This window comes from Rhodnius prolixus, unplaced genomic scaffold, assembly GCF_049639745.1.
Source record: "Rhodnius prolixus isolate KJV_2025 unplaced genomic scaffold, Rpr scaffold_3, whole genome shotgun sequence".
Classification (NCBI taxonomy): domain Eukaryota; kingdom Metazoa; phylum Arthropoda; class Insecta; order Hemiptera; family Reduviidae; genus Rhodnius; species Rhodnius prolixus.
This window is the reverse complement of record NW_027411603.1, coordinates 37948045-37965077: the sequence shown is the minus strand read 5'-3', so window position 1 is coordinate 37965077 and position 17033 is coordinate 37948045. Positions and strand designations below refer to the sequence as shown.

Genomic DNA, 17033 nt, shown 5'->3' with positions numbered 1-17033 from the left:
CCTCATACCGTCAGTAAAAACTCCACTTCTGGCGGTAGAGGACAATAATATTTAAGATACATACACTGAAGAGAAGCTAGTGTTGTAGATACGCACAGATTATGTTTTATGTAATAACTTTATTATCAGAACTTTTTTCTTTTTCATGTAATTTCCGGTAGAACTTGACGTGCAAATGTTTTACTGTTATGTTTTAGATAACCAAAAAAAAAGTAAAACTAAATGAAACAATACTTTTAGAACGAGTAAAATCTAATAACTTATTATTATTTTTCTTTTCTTTTTTTTTTTTAAAATAAAATGAAACCAAAACAAAGAGTTCACATCTCTAGATAGCCCGGACTATGCGCCAGCTCCATGACTACTGGGGACGGCGCCACAGCCCGGCTAAAATTCCCCCACTATTTCATGCCGCCTCCACTTGTTCCACCACCAATGGCTCGCTCACAATTATTATCAATGTAAAATGGATATTCACCAATTCTATTTATCAAATTTAAACATAATAAAATAAGCGCAGAGTCCATCTTGCCAATAGGAAATACGCCCTACTTACTGTGATTCCAACAAATTTCCTAACAAAATGCCAGTAAAGTTTCACTTAACTATAACTTAAGTAACAACCATTTATAACGAAACTCTCATATATTCACGTATAGGGCAGGATAATTAAACCAACCTCTCTATTATATAAATACTGAATACGAAGTAACTTCGTAAGGTACCATCTTCAGCCCCTGAAATATCAATTTACTTTTCCTACATCGATTTAGTAATATGCACCCACATGTTATGATTGGTTCTTCTATTCTATTAAAGGAGATGTCTCGAGTAAGAAATCTCATGCAGTGTTGAACAATATCGTTGATTTTATCCGACACAGTATGCCTTTTTTTCTCTCTCTGTATTTTTGGACTCTCGATTCAACATCATAGGTTTATTAATCAGTTTGGCGTCAAGAATTCGATTTCAATGATGTTTCGATCACATACAACACTAGATGTTTATCATTCCTCGTTTCTTCAGCGAACGTCGTTCATCGAATAGAACTGTGGTAGAGACAGGAGCTGTAGAAAACTGGGGACATTTTAGTGCCCGAAAAGCCTGGAAGAGCTGGCCAGATATATTTTTATAGGATAATAAGAATGGCATTTATATAAAATAAAAAATACTTGTATATTGTAATTACTTATTGTAATTGTAATTATTAGTTGCGTATTGTAATTACTCCAACTATGATGGCTTTGTATGCTGTTCCTAAACATTCCACACTCAGAAAAAAAAGATCTGGAATACTAGAGTTCAAAGTTAGAATCAAGGCACTTGAAATAAAGTCTTCGAATAGCTATAATTTCTAAGATCTGTTGCAAGGCAATCTAAATAAAAGCAGGCGAAAAATTGCGGCTGATAACTACTCAATTTACTACGGCAGAAGGAGTGTTAGATAGATTTAATATTTAATAAGGTGTAGGATGAGGAGTACTAGTAGTAGTAAGATATGTTTACTAGGCGGGATACATGCCTAACCGTGATCTGAACTCAAAAGGGAAAAGGTTTATCTGCAAGAAAAATCATTACTTTATTCAACTGGGGCTGCAAGGAGTCTTCTGGCAGGGTGCCAGAGATGCAGGGCATCCGGATAACCAAAATAAGTTATCATTTCAATTTTTTTTTTTTTTAATTGTTCGGGTGAAAATAAATTGGCCGGAAGAAGTGTTGTTTCTTGGTGTCAAAATGGGAACTGCAGGTTGATATCAAGATCATTTAAGAAATGGGGTGGTCAATACATTTTATAGTCTAGCAAAGCAGAAAATGTTTCTGCCTACCTTACATAGAGTGCAGCGATTTCTTACAATTAGTACCGAATGAAAACAAGAACTGTGAAGTTGTAAACAATCCTAGGATATCTTACATGGAATTTTCAATGTATAAATATACGAGGTGTGGAGATGTTGACCGCCTGGGTCGCCTTTCCACGTCCAAAACGGATGAAAATATCGATTATAAGTAATCATCATTACTACCATGAGGTGCTTGCTCAACTCCGTGAAAGAGTAAGGGAAAAACGAACCGATTTGTGGAATAACAAGTCATGGGTTCTCCATCAAGACAACGCGCCGGCACACACTGCATTGCCAGTCAAGACGTTTCTAGCCAAGTACAACATCCCATGGTTTTAGGCCATCCGCCTTATTCGTCTGACCTGGCCCCCATGTGACTTTTATCTTTCCCTAAAGTCAAATCTGCAATAAAAGGAACACGGATTTCAGTCCGTTGAAGCTGTGAAAGAAAAAGAGCGCGCGTCATACAGGAGCTCACAGAAAAAGACTTCCAACACTGTTTCGAACAATGGTAAATTCGCATGGAGCATTGTAGGGATAGGGGAGTGGTGTATATTGAAGATGATAATAACTAAATATGTATAAATTTAAAGTAAAATGTTTTATAGCAATAGTCTCGTTATTTAATAGCCACACCTCGTTATACTGCGTAAAACTATTACCAACTTTATAATGTATTATATCGATATGTAAGAAAGCAACCTAAGAAAAAGATGCAAAAGTTATTGTAATCAATTAAATTAAAAAGTAAATTTACATTTTTTAGAAATAATTTTGTATTATGAATTTAAGATAGAATTTAGATGAAACTTCCTTCGTCATTTTTATTAGCATACTTTGTAGCAACATTTTAGAAAGCGTCGCAATGAGAAGAAGTACGAAAGTACTTAAATCAAGCACCAGTGCTCCACAAAGAGAAAGAGAGTCTACCTTCGCTTTAAACAATTCTAACCGTCAGTTTCATGGCCATATAACGACCATGAAAAAAGGGGAAGTTTTTCCTTTATTAAGATCTGAATTTTTCAAAACATGTGCGAGGAACTTCGTCCTTGAATGTAGTATAAAAAAAAGTTAAGCCAATAATATTTTCAAATCATTCATTAAGCGCTACAATAGTTTATTTATTATTTGTTCTTGAACATGAACAAGATGTAGTATTTTTCATTTCTTTAAAGCAAGCAGGGAAGAATGGATTACTGTGAACACAATAACCTGGACTCTTATCAACTGCTCTGTACTAAATATAAATATTGTAACATTGATTTAGTATTAATAATGTAAGTAATAGCGACCAATCAATGAACATTGTATTTCACCTTTATTTTCCGCCAATAAAGAATCACCTTTATTCACTGCGTTTATTTATAACTCGAAGAAATTAATTCAAAGTATTTTAATAAAACATTATCCAAAATCGATAAATAAAAAAAACTAAGGACTTTAGAAGTATTCTGAATGTGCTTTAATACCATTTTTATATGTATGAATGAATTCTGCCAAGTCCATAATCGTCTCAAGTTTTAGCGTGTGTGGAGTTAGAATAATATCCATAATTATATCTTTTGGTCTTGGGTCCGAGGCTTTATAATGCTGTTTTAATAATAATAATAATAGGGAAGGGATTAGCTATGAGGTTAGCATACTGGACTCCCACGCGGAGGTCCCGGGTTCGAATCCAGCTGCTGACCCTTAGATTTTCTCTTCCTAGGAGCTTCTTACAGCTCACTGTCCGGTGATGGACAGTGTAACGAGAGAACACTGTCCGGAGGCCGGCAGTGCACTGAAAAAAAGCTCCGGGCGCCAATAACCTTAGATGTTGACGAGCCTTAAACCATAAAAAAAAAATTATTATTATTTTTTTTTTCCAATGCCAAGTCATGATTGGCGTTCAGCCATTCGACTTCGAGCAGTCCAATATAAAATAGATTGATATAGATATCAGTCTGCCTAATTGGCAGTTGTTGAATGTCTAAAAGAGCTTGGCACTCATCTAGGTGAGAGCCAGTCATGCTCCCAACGCCACACAACACACAGGTAGGGCTGTTCACGACTCCAATTCGGGCAAGATGAGCCTGCAGGTAATCGTGTCCAGTGGCTAGTCTGAAACAGGCAACTAATTCGTTTCTGGGGAGGTTATGGGGAATTCGTCCTCCCTGTTCAAGCAGAACCCTCCACTTTTTCCCTTCTGCCTGCCTTTCAAAACTCTCTATCGCCTCGGAGTTAAATTTATGACGTAGGAGTCTTTTCGTTGTCGCGTAATCCAGGGGAGCTTGCGGTTGATCTATAAAAAAAAAAAAAAAAAAATAATAATAATAGTAATAATAATAATAATACTTAAAGAACGGATTAGTTAACTTTCTGGATTCCCAAGCGGAGATCCCGGATTCGACTACAGCGGCCTGCCCTTAGATTTAGAGATCAGACTGGTCTGATATTGAAATAAGATACGAGATTGGCACTATCACTATCTAAAATTTAGTAAGAGGTTATCAGAAAAAAGTTATCAAAATATCTGTTAAAATATTGATAAACACTGCCTAATTGAAAAAAAATCTGGTGCGAATTTTCATGCGGTTTTCCTCATCGCAATTTTTAAAGTTGAAACTATTTAGGCGAATTCAGGATGATTCAGTTGAGAAGGCAATAAGATCACGAGTGATGATTCTAATAATAATTTCAGTAGCTGGAAATAAACAATTTTATAGAAATGTTGGGCATATAACTTTGAATGGAGTTTCTTTTATTTTCTCAACTTTAGCTTAGCAAATGTCATCCCTTAAATTCTTCGTTGTAATCAAAATCGCTTACGTTATCTTTCCATTTTCGTTTTTCTGTCCACTTGCCTTGAAATTATCGATCTTCTACGATAATTTAATATCGGAAAATTGGTAGACGCGTCCATATTTAGCCAAGCGGAAAATTATGAAATCTTAAATTGCAATGCTAGAGATTCGTAGCCAATCCAAGGAATGTTTTCAACGGTCAACATCCACATTATTAGAAAACTAATCAATTTAACAATCTACTATACTAATCTTTGTCTCTTATTGAAGACAGACACTCAACACTTGCCATGGCGCTGAGATAAATTAAAGTAATACACTTTCACGTGAATCCACAGCGTACGATTCTCCACAGCATTCTTGGGCGAAGTAATAATAACAGGAAAATGGGATAAGTAGCCACATTCTCCCATTTATAGTAAACACTAACATTTTTTTCATAGTCAGAGAACTTTCAAAACATTCGCTGTGATAATAGACAGTTTCAAAACCTTAAATCAAAAAACTAGGGGGAACGCTAGAATTTTATCATTTATTTATTAATTATTAAACAATTTTTAAAGTTAATATTTTATTGAAAAGAAATAAAATATAAAATAATACGTTAAAACAACAACCAAATAAGGAATAAGGTCATTTCACTGTTCTCGATTGAATAATGGTAATCGATCACTGTAGACAGTCATTTATGAATAATCCAATAGAAGGAGATGTTTTTTTATTTAAAGGTAATTTTTTAAGGTATTTTTAATTTTTTTTCTAAGACTAAATAAATCAATTTTTGCATTGGTTATCGCATATTAAAGTTAGAAGTTAGATTAGCAAGAAGGTTTCTTTCAAGTATAGAATCAGGGTGTAATAGTTCGAGTAATATTTAAAAAACATTGCTAATTTATAAATATAAAAGTTGTATTTATTAAACCGATGTTAGTAATAAACAGTAGAGACCACATCATTTATGGGATTTATCTTTATTCTTTTTAAATTAAGGAAGTTAATTTACTTTCTGAGATCATAGATATCGAGGGTGACTTAACCCAACAGAGTTCTATCTATTATGCGGAAGTCAATAAGGAATTCTAGAATAGCAAACTTGGATCCCGCACTAAAAATCACCAAACTTGGTTCAGTGTGGTGTAAATTAAAAAAAAAAAATTGTAAATATAAAATTGTATAATACTCTACAGCAACTTAAATAAAATATAAAATATCCAATCAATGGCTGAACTGAATTACAATCGCAGTAAGTCTTGAAAAAGAAACGCATGCTCAGCTTCTATCCTAACAACAACTTTCTCTATCACCTGCACGTGGAAAAATTGTAGATAATTTGCTCTTAGTCTAGTTTCACGAACACAAACAAAAACGGAATCTATTTCAAAATTTACTTCTTTTAAATTCAGAGGACCGGAAATCGTTATAATTCCTTTTAAATTTCCAATTTTTTTGTTTTTGCGATTCAAACACTTCCTTCCTGTAACTAGCGATTAGATTACTTTTAAATTTCATTTATTTTTTTTTTTAGAAGAAATTTGTTTCGACAATTTGTAAATTTTGCGGAAGTGAATTACGCGTAAAGGCTTATCAGCCATCCGGATGTGGTATTTAGGTTTGTACGTTGTATGTGCTAGTTTCCGTTATTTTATTCTTACCACGATAATTTGAAAAATATGACTTTTAGTTTTTACTTTACTCAGCGACCGCCCTAAACTTCGCATCAAGTGTAAAGGCGAGATCAAGGTAGTTCAATAAGTAAAGGCTAGTCAGTGTAAAATAAACAAATTTGAAAAAAATAGATTAAATATTTTGCCTTATTTATATCCAATATAATGTATTGTAGTATGAAATATATGGAAACAGACGAATCATTCTCTGGCGCCATGGTTCATTGTTGGATATTGACTCACGCCATATTGTGTTCTTTTCGACATTTTATGAACATTCGAATCGAGAAATAGTGTTTTGTTAAAAAAAAAAAGAGAGAGAAGTTTTATCCCCAAAACTCACGCGATATTGATTTTATTTTATTCCATAAATGTAAATCATTTTCTGCGTCTAGTTTATTTTTTTTTTTATTTCTGTCGTCAGAAACAAATCTAAAAGTCAAAATTTGAATATCATTAAGCAGATATTTAAATGAATGTGTACAATTTTACGAATGTAAACATTTTATCACAATTTCGGTATTCGATGGAGATTTAAAGTGTATGACAGATCTGATTCTTTCAACTTATGCCGTCTGTCAGGCTCTTGTTCCTACTATTTTTTTCTGAATGGCCAACAAAAATTCAATGTAGATAACTTACTTACCGATTCAAGCCACTCTACAGAAGGACGATAAAAATTTCTAATTTAACTCTCGAGAAGTTTTTTTGTTTTCCACTAGAATTTTACTGGTTTAAAGATCGGTTTGACCAAGCTAGAACTATATGGAATCGTATATATATATTTATAATAAATTGTTACAGAAAAGAAATTTTGCGGTCAATATGAACGGTTTAGTTCAATGCGGAAGATTCTGGTAGACTGGAAGGATTGAGTACACTAGGAGATGAAATGTTTGGTTGAAGCCCAAATCTTGCAATCGTATGTCCAAATGGATTTTATAACAGTATAACAGCGAAAGAAGTCTTTCATTTTCAAGTCTAGAGTATGTCTAGAAAGAATTTCTTACATTTTTCTTAGTATTTTTATTTTTTGGGAATATTGCTTGCAAAACTTTTGCCGAGATAAATTCCTGGATACTTTACCTGGCTGACGGTAGATACAACCGTCCCATGGAGGAAGATCTGATGAAGAGTGATGGAGAGAAATGGGAATTACATTAGAAATTCCAGTCTAAACATGCTCTATCCGGTTTAAAAATTGTTTGGGCAAAGTAAGAACTTTGTTACAATGTCATGACCTACTAGATCTCAAGAAGATCTTTACTAACCAGCTGAGAAAAATGAAGAAGTAAACTATTGCAGAAGCAGGATCTTCCAAATAAAAGAAGAAATTTCCACAAAATTAATCCTTTTTACAGGATTTGATGAAATTGCACAAGAAATATAAAACAAAGAGGTCATTGAATTAATTGCATTTTATCATAACAATATTCAAAGTTTAAAAACAAAATGGTCATGTGAGAAATGGCGCTAATAAAAAATAAAAAATGAAAAGAAAAAGAAAAAACCTGCAGACGTCTCAGCTGACCCACAGGGAGAATGCATGCCATGAGCGTAAAATTCGCATGTAAAAGAGAAACGTATGGTGGAGTTACCTTGAACTATTCGTCACGAACTATTAATTAGTATAAAATAAAGTATAATATGGAATAATGCATATTTTTCCAAAATGGTGGATCGATTAAAAACATAATGATGTTAATAATAATAATAACATAAAAGAATAAATTTACTGTGATATGGAAATGAATAAAGATTCCAGGTCAGACGATTTTAGACTAGTTCATGTGATTCATATCCAGGATAAGTTTTCTGTGAGAGACATAAAACTGTGATATCGCTATCTATGGAACAAGTAACAAATTGTTTTAACTGTTTATTGCACTTACTGGCATAAAAGTCTGTTCTGATTTATGTTAAATAAATAAAAGAAAAATAATAATTCTTTTTAGAAAACTTGAATTGATCGATAATAATAATCGACAATAAAACATTTATCTGCGAAAGTAATTTCCGAACTTTAAATTAATTATTCATCAACTTGGATATTTTAGCTAAATGTTCGTGGGCTTCAAAATTACACATTCTCTGAAATAAAATTGTAATTATTAGAAGAGAGTAACATGCCTGCTCCTTCACAGCCCCTTAAAAAGATATTTTTCGGATAAAATGTCGTATAAAAATGAAAGGCAAATGGTTAACATTGAACAGAAATTAAAAGAAAAAGTAACTCTTTTGAGTTATTTTCAATAAAATCAATTAACTGCAAAAAAATATTTAGAAGATTATCTGTTACTCATCCAAGACTGAATTGATTGGCTGATTCAAAATCTGAAAGCCGATATTCCTAACTTATTCTTGGAATAGAGAATAGTAAAGACAAGAAGGGAAATCCAGCTGGTACAAAGAGTATAGTTGGAAATACTAAATATGTGTAGAGATGAAAGAGGCAATCTAAATGCTGGTTGGAAGAATGAAGAGCTTGCTTGTTTGGCTCGACCAATTAACTAAATGCAATGCACAGCTCTATTGCGGGTCTCACAACAAAGTAAACGCGAACTAACCAAGTATGTTCATCTAACTTTTTTAGAAATACCTTCTTTCAAACTGAATTCATAGTGGTGAATTTGTCTATTTATTAATTTTAAGAAAAATTAGTTGTCAGGTATAAAACACATATTTGGCTTTCTCTGTCAACAATTTACAAATTTTTCTCTTTTTTTACTTTTAAATATTTCGTTTGCGAAAAAGTGGCTGAAAAACAACTAACTTTATTATTCAGTTATTTTACCATTAATGTTATTAGATCACAATCTTTTAAATAACGAATTATCTTTTGATACGTAATAAACTGTACGAACAAACTGACAATTATGTACATGAATTAACTGTGATTTTACAGATTAATGTTGTAAATAAAAGATTAATGAAATAGTACTTTTCTTGTAGAGAATTGTTCAGCGGCATTTTATTGCGCTGAATTCATGATCCCTTTTATTAAAACATTTATTTCCATTTAATTCTCTTCAATTGCTGAACACTATTAATGCATCATTAAACAGCGTTGCGCGGTTAGCGATACTATTTCTCAAGCTTTTGTTTGAATTTTTGTTTTGTTTGTAATCTTTAGTTGAGGAACGAGTGAATTGGCATTCCTCAGCTTTTTTACTCGTGGATAATTAAACTTAATTCCTCTAATAAAAATACCCTTTCGATTTATTCTGCCCAAAATTAAATAAAATTAAAAGAATTTTGCTACAAATGTATTTAATTACAAGAAATTCCGCCAGATTTCTCTTAAAATCTAGTAAAATTGATATTGATCTGGTTAAAACTTAGTGCACCCTTTCACTAGATGGCCGCCCACTCGTTTCGCGCCATATTGTATACCTCCTACTTAATGTTACTGTCATGGTGTCAATACAGACTTTTAACCAACCGACTAAATCATCATAATGGTTTATCTTAAGTTTTCTTTATTACTTTTTTTGTAATAAGTACGAAAAAGAAAAATTATTGATAAGAAATAGTATAAATATCTAGTGACTTAGTTTCCTTGGGGGGTGAATATTAAATTAGTTTTCTATTTTTTATTTTTCTTATTGACACAATAAAGGTTGCCTCAAGAAAAGTAACTACAGGCTGGCCCCAATATCTGTAGAAGATTCTGGAACATCTTTCCGATAATTGTAAGTACATAATTATTATTAAAGTCATTTTCTGCACCTAAAAACCTAGATTAAGTTTTTAACGAATTCACTTGGAAGTTTCCTCAAAACCACTGGAACATCTATATAGATATTTCAGAATTAAATTGTAATAGTTAATAACACGATTCAATTATACAAGTATAAAGAATCTTAGTTGAATAAACCAAAATACGTTTTATTCGCGTGACCAATTCAGTTTATGTCGCAACTTCTTGTGATAACAGGGTACTGATATGTTTTGCCTCAGTATTAAATATTGTAATCCCCACTCTAGTATTTTTTTTTTTTTTTTATACTATAAAAAAAAAAGTTTTGATTTAAAAAGCACACGTTAACTTCAAAACATAACGTTTTTACACGGAACAATTTAATATCATACATTTTAATATTTTGTGATCATCAATTTAAATGACAAAATATTGATCAGTATTGTTGTAAATACTGTTCTTATTTACAATTTGCGGCATAACTTTGGATTTTAACAAATAGTTTTTTGTTAAAGTTAAATACATAAATACAAAATAAATACTCCAAATTAGAGGTTTGAATGCAGACATAAACAGCTCAATCATATTTATAAACAATGCTTGTTAATAGCTCATATTATAAAAGCCCTCTCAATGTATCCGTTGAGAACCATTTAAGTGTACTTAATTCTGTGTATAAAGGTAATTTAGTATATGTGACCGGTCTGCGCTCCTAACATCGATCGCTTTCGTCACTATGTTGCAGACAAATCGATCTTGCTTGCTGTTTTCTTTTTTTTATTTTATTTTGTTGTACATTTCTCTTTATTCTTTTATTACTTTATTGTGTGACATTGCGTAATTAGATGTAATATAAAACAAAGTTTAATAAGAGTTAAAACAACTTGCTGGATATGTTTTTCTTTAAAATTACTTACGATTTTTTTGTTTTTTTAAACATTGAATTTTATTTGTCATTACTCCTTAACATCAAGTTGAGTACAACTAACTAAACCAAAGGAAAACTATTCACATGAAGCATCAAGCTCCCTAGAAACGTCTCTTCCAATAAAATATTGCTTGCTGAAATTACCGCACCAAGATCAAAATTAATAGTTAAATAATAACCTGGGAGGCGGAGAAATAACAGGATGAAAAATCTGTTCCATAAAGAGCCCTACCAATCAATTGATACCAGTTAAACTAGGAATTAGGGCCACATATTTGGCTGATAAGTGCAATCTACAGGTCTTTTGATTCATTAACTGCACTGAAGTTTCATTTTAGAGCAAAGATTAACAATATTGCTCCCCCCTCGAAACACCCTTAAAATGAATTTTTGCCGGTAAAACTGTTTCCAAATAAATCAAGGGACCTGTAAATTACAAGTTTAATCGCAAATCTATAGTCAATCACTAGTAGGTATGACAAAGGTCATTCTTTTGACCTGTCTTCAGGCGAATTCCAAAAAGTTACTTTTGGTTTCTTGAATTATCGATCTTCTTTTCTAATAATTAATAAAATAAAACATTTAACGTTAATAAAGATTTATTCTTAGTTCTGATTTCTCCTCCCCCCCCCCCAAAAAAAAGCTACAAAAAATGAGAAAGAAACAAAAATTTTAAAGTAGTTCGATGTAACAAATTAATAGCATTAATGTAGTCTAGTTGGGTTTATAGTAACATCTGTAAATACGGCGCCACGGTAGCCGAGCGGTTAGAGGCGAGACCTGCGAAGTTAATATGTATTGTGGTACTGGGTTCGATTCCCGGTCTGTAGGCCTTGGATTTTATTTAATGGTTAATAAAAGAGATTTACAGTAAAGTATGTTTGTTAATCGCCTCCGTCCACGACACCTAATTTGGTAGTTGGACGTTAAGCCCCGCCTGAAAAAATAGGCGATTACTTTACTTTACTTTAACATCTGTAAATGATGGGAATTATTGTAGAACTTAAATTCAAAGAAGTCAGAGGACTTCTTCGACCCAAAATTTAGAGCACTCTTCTTAACTTTAAAATATAAAATTCTAATTATTCTCATAGTTTTTTTAATAGCCATTCAAGTCAAAGTAATTCAGTATTTGATAAAAGATTTAACTTTTAAAAGCAAATAGCACAGATTGTCAGGATAAATTTAAACATATTGATAGGTGTTCACTTGAGTGTCAGGTAAGTTCACACAGAAAGAGAAATTTAAAAATTACAAGGTTTTTTTTCTTAGTCTGTTGCAATGCTCTGAAAGAGTCAATGAGATGACTGAGCTAGTTTGGATTGTGATATGGTTATAATTCCCAAATTTCGCAAAATATAACTTATTCTTCATTTTTTTTTTTAGAACCCAAATCTGCTAGAGTTTGCGGGAACTCAAAATTTACTTAAAATTGAAGGGGAGGGATCCTAGGGAATAATTCTTCTTCATTGCACACTTCAAAAAGTAGACTGAGCTGTTTAAATTAAACGATTCCAAATATATCAGGTGGAAGAGAACATCAAAATGATGTAATACGATTAGGAAAAAAAAATGCTTTCAAGTATAAACAGTTCCGTTTAAAAAATTCAGTTGATTACCAACATTTTTTTTTTGTTAAGAGCAATAACCATCAAGAGATAGTAAAATGTGAGAAAATTCGAGCAATTTAATAAAAATATATTAATTTGAAAAAATTAATCGTATTTTCCAATTGTTTATTTTATTTACTTATTAATTTTTAATTAAGTTCTCGGTAAAGGAAAATTTGTAATCCTTAATAAATCAATGGCAGAAACAACTAGAATATAATAAAAATGTACAATTACGAATTAGCTGCAAAAAAAACTGGGTCAGCTAAACAAAGCATTGTCTGCAGTGAGTAGTGTGATGATTTTTTTTAGATTTAGAATAGATAAATTTAATAGTTCATCATTAAATATTGATAGAAAAAAAGATATTTAATAAAAGTGAAATTATACAGAAACTAGTTTTTTTGTTTTTTCCTCTGTAAAGTGGTAATGGTAAGAGAAATGAGAAAGTGCTGAAAAGAAGAATAGAGAAGTTGGCGAACTCGCCCTAGTCCTGGAGCATGCTCAGTGGTCTGTCGCCAGCGGAATATCGACCCACAAGTACAGAACAGTCCATTCAAACTAGCCACAACGATAACATTCAAATAAACTGCTGATATTCATTTATTCAAGAGTTTTTAATAACTAAAGTGATTATTACAAAACTTGTGGTGAAAATAAAATAGATATTTTTAGTCATAAGTTTGAGAAAAAGAAATTGTTTCAATTCAGTGGTCTGAGTATTTACGATTAGTGATTTTACTTTTCTTTTTTTGCTTTAAGTGAACATATCAGTGAGATGTGAACTTCAAAGAATATTTGGGAAGTTTATTTATTTGATTGAACCAAAATGTGGTAATATAAACTATTTTTTTATATTATATTTGTGAATCCTTTTTCATCTAATGACTTATGGGGTAGATTACTCACCTTACAAATCTTTAGCCTTTATAATTAAAGTCTTTATAAAGAATCATATTTTGGATGTGGTGAAATAAATAGCTAGATTTCTATAAAAAAAAAATGCCAAAACAGAAGAAGATCCCAGTTGAAGATTTAGTGGTGCCACCACAGAATAATAAAATCTGTGGTACAATATGTATATGCCAGATGACAGCCGTATTGAGTTGTGTAGCATTAGTATATCTATCTGTAGCCATTTATATGCCATCAATAAGAGCATTTGAATCGGGCATAGCAGCCGATCCGGTCATGTGTACCACAACAAGAACCGTTACTACAGATGATTGTGATTGGGGCTCTTGTGGTGAATGGTGTTTAAGTAAAACCAGCGGTTCTTGTATACAAATCTATGTAAATTTAAGGAGAAATGGTTCGAACATTTTCTTAGCTAATTGTACAAATACAGCTAATAAAACTTGTTATGGTATTGATCAGGAAAATGCTAAAAAGTATAGATGTATTGCCGATGAGTGTAAAAATTTAACAGGTACTTTTAACTGTAGCATGGGAATGTGTATAAATATAACAGATGCTTTTGAATGTGTATTCAGTAATAAAGATTATCCATTGAAATGTTCTGGACGTAGAGGTAAGATTACTTGCCAAGAAATGGATGGCCTACAGAATTGTAATCGTGGTAATTGTGAACGTATAAGAACACCGTATAACTGTGACAGAAGATGTTTAGACATACCAACACGTAATAAAAATGCAATATTACTAAGCGGTGATAAAGTATATCTATCGCAATGTCAGCGAGCATTCGTTACAGGCACTGATCAAGAGGTATGGAACGAAAATCAGGATAATATATTAATGATGTCCTGCTACAATATAGAGAATACATCGTTAGGCATTGAAGCGGTTGATTGCATAAATGGGACTTTATTGGAGAAAAATGTGCTCAGTGATCTAACTAATTTCACATACCTAAGCTATCTAAGTGTAATCAATACCAATTTAATGGACGAGACTAGAACAGTAGCACCACCGGAAATTGATTTATTAATAGCTAATGACAGCAGATTAATGATCAACATGGAAGGTTGTGTAAATACTTTGAAAGATGAATGTAAAGAATTCCTTAGGGAATATGGTAAAGATGGTACCGATCATAATGCAAGAGGAAGATTTCCATGCTTTTATGCGGAAGAAAAATCAGATGTGGTTGTCGCTAGATTCAATTTAGAAGTTACATATAGAGAATTTGTTTTTGCTTCTGTTGTACCATCCGTATTATTTGTTGTGTCCTGTTTAACGTTGATATTATGTCAAAGGACTGTTGAAGTGGGTGATGACGCTAAAATGAGATTTAAAAAACGTGGCGGGGTTTCTGATAGTAGACGTTCGGCGGACAAAGAAAATTCTGTTGGCGATACAGGGGGAGGGGATCACGCAATGGCGCTTTGAGACCCGTCACGTAAGATTTCTCTTAATATTAATTACTTAATCTTTCTTCAATATTAAACTTTTTATTAATTCATATTAAAAATTGATTTTTGTTCTTTAATAAACTGCCAACAAAAGGATTGCTTTCTTAGCAAAAAGTAATCTAATTTTTCGACAAATTTTAACTTCTAGCCCTAATTTTTATCTAAAACATAGCAAAAAAATGACTACTTTTTCAATATTGTGTTTAATAAACATTTTAAGGGCTACTTCTTACATCGTAAGTCTATGTCTAGCCTACAACCATGACCTTGAAGCTTCTAAATCAAATCGAACTCCTGAGAATTCTCTATTCAACTCGCCAGTCACCTCCTAAGTATTGGTTTGGCACTGTATTCAACAAATACTTCATTTTAAACTATAATTCTGCATATCATTCTTCTAATTCAAAGCCGGTGTACCCCTAGGCAGTATCCGAGTACGCCTGCTCTATTTAATTTACCCAACTGAATCACCCCTAGACCATTGTATACATCTTTGCCGATCATATGGCAGTTTTGATACAAAACTTCCAACCAGTCATAACATTTTGTTCTCTTCTAAATCATCTTCATCATGAGTTCTGGCTTGACAGTGGAAGATAAAAGTAAATTTAGCCAAAGTAAATATGTAGTTTTTATTTTAAACTGCAGATAAAACATCTCCTTTTTGCTTACGCCAACGATTCTGCAATCTGTTAAAAACTTTAGTCCTGGCTGACAATATCCAGATTAAAAGTAAATATCCAAAAATCCTAACATATTGTATTTACCTTAATCAAAAAGATCATGTCCCTGACTACCTATTCAATAGTTACTATACTTCCATCCCACCCGCAGACTACTTGCGGATACCTAGGTATATTCTTGGATAAACGATTCATGTGATACTCGCACGATGTATCCACAAACGTTTCAGATTCCTTGCTGGATTCATAATAAATCGCTCCAAACTTTCTTCACTGAAGAGAAGATTACTTTATACTGCTTTCTTCCATCTTCTGATGGTTGGATGTACCAGTTGGAAATTCACAGCATGATTTACCCTTCATCCTGACCATCTTGCCTGAAACCTTCCCTCAAATTAACCTCCAGGACCTCCATTAAGGCGACTTGAAGTGTCATTAGTTCTAGGAACTTTTGGGCAACTGATGGAGTTATCGCTTTATAGAAAATGTTCCTAATCTCTTATTTAGAGCTAAATGTTATTGTGGATGTCAAGCAAAATATCAAATCTGAACGTTCTGGGTCTCAAAATCAAAATCCTTCACTTTTTCCATCTTTCTTTTTCTAGAGAAATAAGAGACTGAAGTAAAACCTGACTCAGATATAATAATAAATATTCTATTTATTACTTTTTGTTCTCTAAAATAATTATAATTATCTGAATTTTCTGTTTATCTGTTGGTGTGTTTCAGGCATTCCCCTCCTTCAGGACAGCCCAACGCATCAGCAAGTGTTTTCATTACAAGATTATTAATTATCATTCACCTTCAGATCTTTGCACAATAAGCTTAAATAAAACAAAACCAAATAGAGAAAGCACGCTTTATAAAGATACTGTAAATAGCGTAAACGCTGCCATCTTTCACATCAAGATATTTTATGAAATTATTAACAAAACAAAATTATAATTAGAAAAAAAGTAATATAAAGAGAAACTGCCAACTACGGAGGGGAACGCGTCCACTAAATAATTATTTATAAAAAAAAGGAGAAAACCAAAAAATCACCCAAACAACAATCTTATAGATAAAACAAAAATTAAGACTGAATTTTGTTTATTTTTTTTTATTATATTGTTTGGTTATTTAAAATTATTTTTTTCTTAAAAGTTTTGTAAAATGACTTCTTCCATTTTGTGAGTGTTCAAGTTACAAAATTATTCAAACTTTATACGTGTTTTTCTTGTTTATTAAAATATATAGTTCTGTGTTTGTAAATTAAAATAATAACACACAAAAGAAAAAGAGGTAAAAATAAAAATCAATAACTGATTAGTGAGATTTTTTATACTAAAAATTATTGTAGGTGAAACAAAACGGTAGTCCATAAATCACAATAAATAAGGGAAACTAAAGAACACAAAATCTTGTAAGATCACTTATATATTTAACAAAAATCACTTTAGTGCAAAC

General features: G+C 32.1%; 2 protein-coding genes across 9 annotated transcripts in view; one reads left to right on the top strand and one right to left on the bottom strand.

Moving 5' to 3' along the window:
* Positions 1-17033, bottom strand: part of LOC141452523 (cilia- and flagella-associated protein 298) — a 151783-nt gene that overhangs the window by 82938 nt on the left and 51812 nt on the right. For 3 of the 8 annotated variants that reach the window (XR_012457439.1, XM_074124761.1, XM_074124767.1), the window contains exon 1: positions 65-871. The exons of 1 other annotated variant lie outside the window; for it this stretch is intronic. The gene's annotated coding sequence lies outside the window, so the exon portion shown is untranslated. Of the gene's footprint in view, positions 1-8; positions 872-17033 lie in introns of those variants that run through there. 4 more of the 8 variants (XM_074124762.1, XM_074124764.1, XM_074124763.1 and 1 more) reach the window with 2 other exon arrangements.
* On the top strand, positions 13074-16593 carry Teh3 (tipE homolog 3 phospholipid transfer protein). The gene is made up of 2 exons (XM_074124759.1): positions 13074-14888; positions 16314-16593. Exon 1 carries the CDS (start codon positions 13529-13531, stop codon positions 14876-14878), a length of 1350 nt encoding a protein of 449 aa, XP_073980860.1. The 5' UTR covers positions 13074-13528; the 3' UTR covers positions 14879-14888; positions 16314-16593.